General features: G+C 65.3%; 1 protein-coding gene across 1 annotated transcript in view; it reads right to left on the bottom strand.

The window, feature by feature from the left end:
- The window catches only part of SKOR2 (SKI family transcriptional corepressor 2), a 28,112-nt gene extending 25,839 nt beyond the window's left edge, over positions 1 to 2,273 (bottom strand). Inside the window, exon 1 of the mRNA XM_038169756.2 lies at positions 4 to 2,273. Coding sequence (XP_038025684.1) covers positions 4 to 2,241 — 2,238 coding nt within the window. The 5' untranslated portion in view covers positions 2,242 to 2,273. The remainder of the gene's footprint in view (positions 1 to 3) is intronic.
- Positions 2,274 to 5,496: the final 3,223 nt, after the last annotated feature.

Below are 5,496 nucleotides of genomic sequence, written 5' to 3'. Positions count from 1 at the left end.
TACATCTTTGTAGGAGGGCTGCTCCTCCAGCGACGGGTGGTGTGCGGGGCTGCTGCTGCCACTGCCGGCCTTGGGGTGCCCGGGAAGAGGCTGTGGTGGGACCTGGCCTTCGCCTGGCTTCTCCTCGATGGGTGGCCGGGCAAAGGGGATGGTGGCAGTGGGGCGATCCCGGCCGCCCTTCTCCAGTGGGCCCCGGGCGGGCGAGAAGCGGCTGGAGGCCACCATGGGATCAGCCTCATCCTCCTCCTCCTCTCCATCCTCCTCTTCCTCCTCCTCATCCTCCTCCTCCTCGGGGGGCTTGTGCCCCTCGACGTCCACCTCGGGCTCATCTTCCTCTTCCTCCTCCTCCTCCTCCTCGCTGCTGTCCTCGCTGGCGAAGCTGCAGCTGGTGCCCCCGGGGGAGAGGAGGCGGTGCGGGGGGTGCGGGGGCGGCGGCGGGGGATGCGGGTGCCGGTCGCAGCCCCCATCCTCGGGGGGCGGCGGGGGCGGCGGCGGGGGCAGGAGGAGCTGCAGCGGCGATGCGGGGCGGTGCGGGCCGCCGCCGTGCAGCTTGGCCAAGCTCTCCGAGTCCTCCTTGCCGCCCACCGGGCGGAAAGCGCTGGAGTGGTGGTAGCCACCGCCGCCACCCCCGGACTTGCGGCCGCCGCCCCCCGCGGCTTCCAGCAGGTGCGGGGGATGCGAGGGGACCCGGCCGCCCCCTCCAGCCCCTCCGCCCCCATCCGAGGCTGCGGGAGAGGCCGGCTCCGCGCCGCCGCCTCCGCCAGGGGGCGACTCGAAGAGCGGGTCCCGCACCGCGGCGGCGGCGGGGGCTTGGGGGGGAGCGGCGGAGGCGGAGGCGGGGGTCGCGGCCAGCCCCGGGGCTCCCGGCTCGCCGCCGGGCTCCGAGAGGTCCAGGAAAGCCTGGCGGAGCAGCCCGGCGCCGTCGCCCAGCGAGCAGCCCAAAGCCCCGGGGGGCTGCGGCGGTGGCTGCAGGTAGGTGGGCACCGGCAGGCCGGCGGGCGTGCGGGGCGGCCAGAACATGCAGAAGGGCGGGTAGAAGGCGGCGTCCTTCCTGCCGGGCCAGAAGAGCCCCGACAGCCCCCCGCCCGACGCCCCCCCGCCGGCCTTGTGCCCCCCGCCGAGGGTCTCGGCCCCGCCGCCCCCGCCGCCCTCCTCCTTCTTGTGGCACAGCCCGAAGGCGGCGGCGGGGAAGCCGTAGGGGTGCGGGAAGAGCCCCCCGCAGGCGGGGAACTTGTGCAGCACGCCGCCGAAGGAGCCCTTGCTGGGCACCGGGATGACCGGGTAGCTCCGCGGGCTCTTGCCGCCGTGCACCGCCGCCGCCACCGCCTCCTGCAGCTCGTCGTCCTCCTCGAAGCGGGGCCGCTTCTGGTGCAGGTCCGGCGGTGCCGCCAGCAGGTGGGGGCTCAGCAGCCCCCCGCCCACCACGGCGGCCGCCGCCTTCACCGAGCCCAGCGGGTGGCAGGGGGCGGCGGCGGCGGCGGCGGCGGGGGGCGCCGGGGGGGCGGGCGGCAGGGCCCGCTTGCGGCTGCCGCCGTTGAACATGGCCTTGACGTCCTCCCAGGCGAAGACCAGCTCGTCCTGGGGGCTCTTGTCGGTGAGCTTGAGGTGGCGGCGCCACGAGTTGAAGTTGGCGGCGTCGGGCTGCGTGTACTTGGCGTCGGGGGTGCGGTGCGAGTGGAAGATGAACTTGTTGGGGGAGAAGTACATGCTGCAGTAGCTGCACTTGATGCACTTGGCGCGGGAGCTGTTGTAGCGGGCCGGGATGAAGCTGCCCCGGCATCCCCAGGCGCACTCGTGCGACACGTCGAAGGCGAAGTTGTCCGGCAGTTTGGGCGGCCGGTTCTCCCCCAGGAAGGACTTGCAGAGCCGCTCGGCCTCCCGCTTGGTGATCATGCCGCAGCGGCGGGAGGAGATGGGCATGGCCCCGGCCCGCCGCAGGATCTCCAGCTGCACCGGCGTGCACTGCACGCAGGTGATGCCCAGGGCCACCCGCCGGTTGTGGATCTCGTTGTAGCTGAAGTTCTTGAGCAGCGTGTTGGAGATCTGCGCCAGGCACAGCCGCTCCTGCCCGTCGATCACCAGGGACACGATGGGGATGCCGTAGAGGATCACCTGCCCCACCTGGTTGGGCTTCATGGCGGCGTGGCCGGCCCGCGGCTGGCTCATGGGGTCCGGCGGGTACGCGCTGGACGGCGACGGCAGCAGGATGTCCGTGGGGCCGGGCAGCGGGCTCGTCGCCATCTCTTCAGCGCTGGGGGGACTGCTCTGCTCCAGCTGTGGCCGCCCGGGGAGAAAGGGGGAGAGAGAGAGAGAGAGACAGAGCCGTCAGCCGGGGCCCCCATCGGGCAGGAGCCCGCCCGCCCCATCGGACGGGGGGCCAAGCATCCCTGTGTGGCTCCCTGCTTGGCCGCGTTCCCCGACGGTGGAACCGGCCCCTAAACCCTAAACCCGCCCTGACAGGGGAGCGAGCGGGGCTCCGCAGCAAAGCGGGGTGCTGAGAGCCGGGCCCGCTCGCAGACAGCGTTTCTCCGACGGCCACCCCGCTTCTCCCGGCCCGAGCATCCCCCTTCGCTTCCCCCCCTTCCCCCAAACAAATCCCGTACCCTCCCTCCCCATGAAGACGGGTCCACAGCCCTCGTCCCACAGCCCGTACCCACCTCCCCATCCTAGAAAACCGCCGCTGCCCGGCAAAGCCGCCCGGCAGCATCCTCCTGGGGGGGGGGGGGGGGGCCTCCGGGGAAGGGAGATGGAAAAAGTTCATTTCCCTGCCCTCCCGGCTCCCTTTACCTCTGCGGGTGCTCTCTAGCCGTGCCGCCGCCGCCGCCGAGCCCCCCTCCAGCCGCACATCCCCGCAGCAGCGCGGCCACCAGGACCCAGCCTCTGCGCGGAGCCTCCGCGCTTCTCTGCCTCCCCCCCCAAAACGTGAGTGCGGTGACGTCAGTGGGGGGGGGGCCGGGCCATGCCGTACTCATTCCCCCCCGGCCGGGGGTCCGGCCCCCAGCCCTCCCTCCATCCTTTCTTCCCTCCCTCACCTCCCCTCCCCAGGAGGGGTCGGGGCGCCCCGTCGGGGAGTGCCCCCCCCTTCGCTGTCCCCCGGGACCCCACTCAGCGCACCCCCAGCCTCACCCAAGCTCCGTATCCCTTTAAGGGGTGGGGGGGCTTTTCCCTTTCCCCCTCTTTTTTTTTTTTTTTTTTTCCCCCTCCCACAGTCCTCTTCCAAGGAATTGGATGTGCTCAATGAGTAGACAAGCCGCGTCTTTCCGCAAATTGTATTTTTGAATACCGTCAGAAATTACAGGGCGGGAGGAAAGAGAGAGAGGGAAAAAGGGAAAAAAAGTTGATTTCGAGCAACAACGGGATGCAGCTCCTGCGATCTGGGCGAGGGTGGTGGTGCCGCGCTTCCCTCCCCAAATTGCGGTTCACCAAAAAAAAAAAAAAAGATTCTCACTGAGGAGCTCACAAAGAGCAACACGGAGCAAATGGGATTTTTCTAATTTCATTATGTACCCAACGAGGGGAAAAAAAATAAAAATCCCTGCAAATAGTCTGCAGCACGGCTGCCACGTCTACCTCTCCTTTTTTTTTTTTTTTTTTTTTTTTTTCCTTTTTTCCCCAAACAGGTGAAACATTCAGATATTTCATGGTCTTGCCGAATCTCGGCAGGGAGCAGGGGGCAGCCGAAGGTCCCATCCCGGCGGCAGGAGGGAGCGAAGAGGCCAAATCCGCCCACTGCCTTCCTTTCGGGAGAGGAAAACCGCGGAATTGGCTAAAAACGGCCAAGAAAAAGAAAATAAATGGAAGGAAAGCTCTATTCTGGCTAAACCGGGGATGGGGGGGAGAGGGAGGGCAATGTCGGGTGTTTTAAAATACCCCCCCCCCTTTTTTTTTTTTTTAACAAAAAATGCATCCATCTCCGTCTTTCTCTCCATCCACATGAGCAATGCCAAACCTTTCTGCTCCTTTACCCACGAAAAAACATGTTTTCCCCCCCTTTTTTTTTATGTTTTCCGCTCGGCTGTCCCAGAGCCGGGCGAAAATCTCAGCGCCGACCTCTCACCAGGACACCATGGGCATCTCCGGCTCTCTCCGCTCTTTATGCCGGGCAGCGGAACTGCAGAGCCCCCCGATCGCTCGGGTCCGCGCTAACTTGGCAAAATCACACCTCTCCTTATTACTTCTGTCACTTCTTATTAAACTCCGCTCGCCCCCGTTCCGCGACTGTCACACGGAGCCCCCCTCCTCCCCTCTCCCCCCTCCTGCTTTCCCGAGCCTCTTCTGCACGGAGCCCGCTGCTTTCGTGTGAGCAATAGCTGTAAGCCTCACATTGGTGACATTTTAATCAATGCTTCCTAGCCAGACTGACATGAATTTTACACTTCAAAACTCTCCTCCGCCAGCTAATTGATTCAAATTGTTTTATTGGTTAAACCCGTGTCACACATTGTATGATCTATTACCACGCCATGGAGAAAATCTCCCTTCCTTGTCTTCTCTCCCTCGGTGCCTGGCCGGCACCGGGAGGGACGGCGGGGTTATCGGGAGGAGCCCCTGGCCCTTGCGGGAGCTCGGTGCGTGCATCCCCGCAGCGGCCACCGGACTGCCCGCTCCCCGGGTGGCAGCGGGGTCCTGCCACGGTGGCTTTGCCCCGACGGGTCCCGGGAGAAGCAGGGATGTGCAGCCTCCCCCCGGGGCTCTGAGCCCTGCGATGGAGGAGGGCTGCAAGCGGTTGCAAAGGGCGAAAAGGACACGCGGGTCGCGCAACGCACCTTCAACGAAGGTCCCCCCTTCGGTCGAGCCTCGCAGACCGAGAAAGGCTGAAAACACAGGCTCTGTCCTGGGGAGTCGTCAGCCAACGCTTGCCTTTTATTTCATGGTCATTAAACGAAGAGCAAAAGTAAACTTCTTCGTTCACCTGCTCAGCGCCACTGGCCTCTTTGCAAAGAATACCAGAAATTGGAGGGCTTCCTCAATTTCTGCTGTAGAGAGAACTGAACCCCAGGGGGACTTAGTCCCCGTGGACAGAAGAGTGCCGGACAGTGCGTGTGACACTGCCGCTGCCCGCAGCCACATCGAGGGGCCTCAGCTCGGCGGAACTCTCCGAGGTGGGCGCAGACCGATCCCCTTCAGCACCGGGGCGAGCAGATACACCTTTCTCTACTTTTTCTCCACGTAAACCTGTTGGGAACCCTCGTGGAGCAGCGCGACGAGGGAGCGGAGTGAGGGTGGCGGAGAAAGGTCGGGCTGACCAGGGGCCGGGCGGATCCCGCAGGTGTCCCCGAGGAGGGCGCGTCCCGCCGGGCTGCCGCAGCCGCCAACGACCCCATGGACACTACCGGGGACGGCCGGAGCCCAGCCCGCACCCCACCAGGGGCCATCCCGACTTGGAAGGGGGTGTCCGCACACTGCAGAACCGGGTTCCCGTCCCGCTACCGCCTCCAATTAGTCCCGTTTTTTCTTTTCTTTTTCCTTTTTATTATTATTATTTTTTTTAATTTT

The sequence above is a fragment of the Anas platyrhynchos genome, chromosome Z (assembly GCF_047663525.1).
Source record: "Anas platyrhynchos isolate ZD024472 breed Pekin duck chromosome Z, IASCAAS_PekinDuck_T2T, whole genome shotgun sequence".
NCBI classification, from domain to species: domain Eukaryota; kingdom Metazoa; phylum Chordata; class Aves; order Anseriformes; family Anatidae; genus Anas; species Anas platyrhynchos.
Note: the sequence above shows the minus strand (reverse complement) of the source record. Positions and strands in the feature narration are given on the sequence as shown.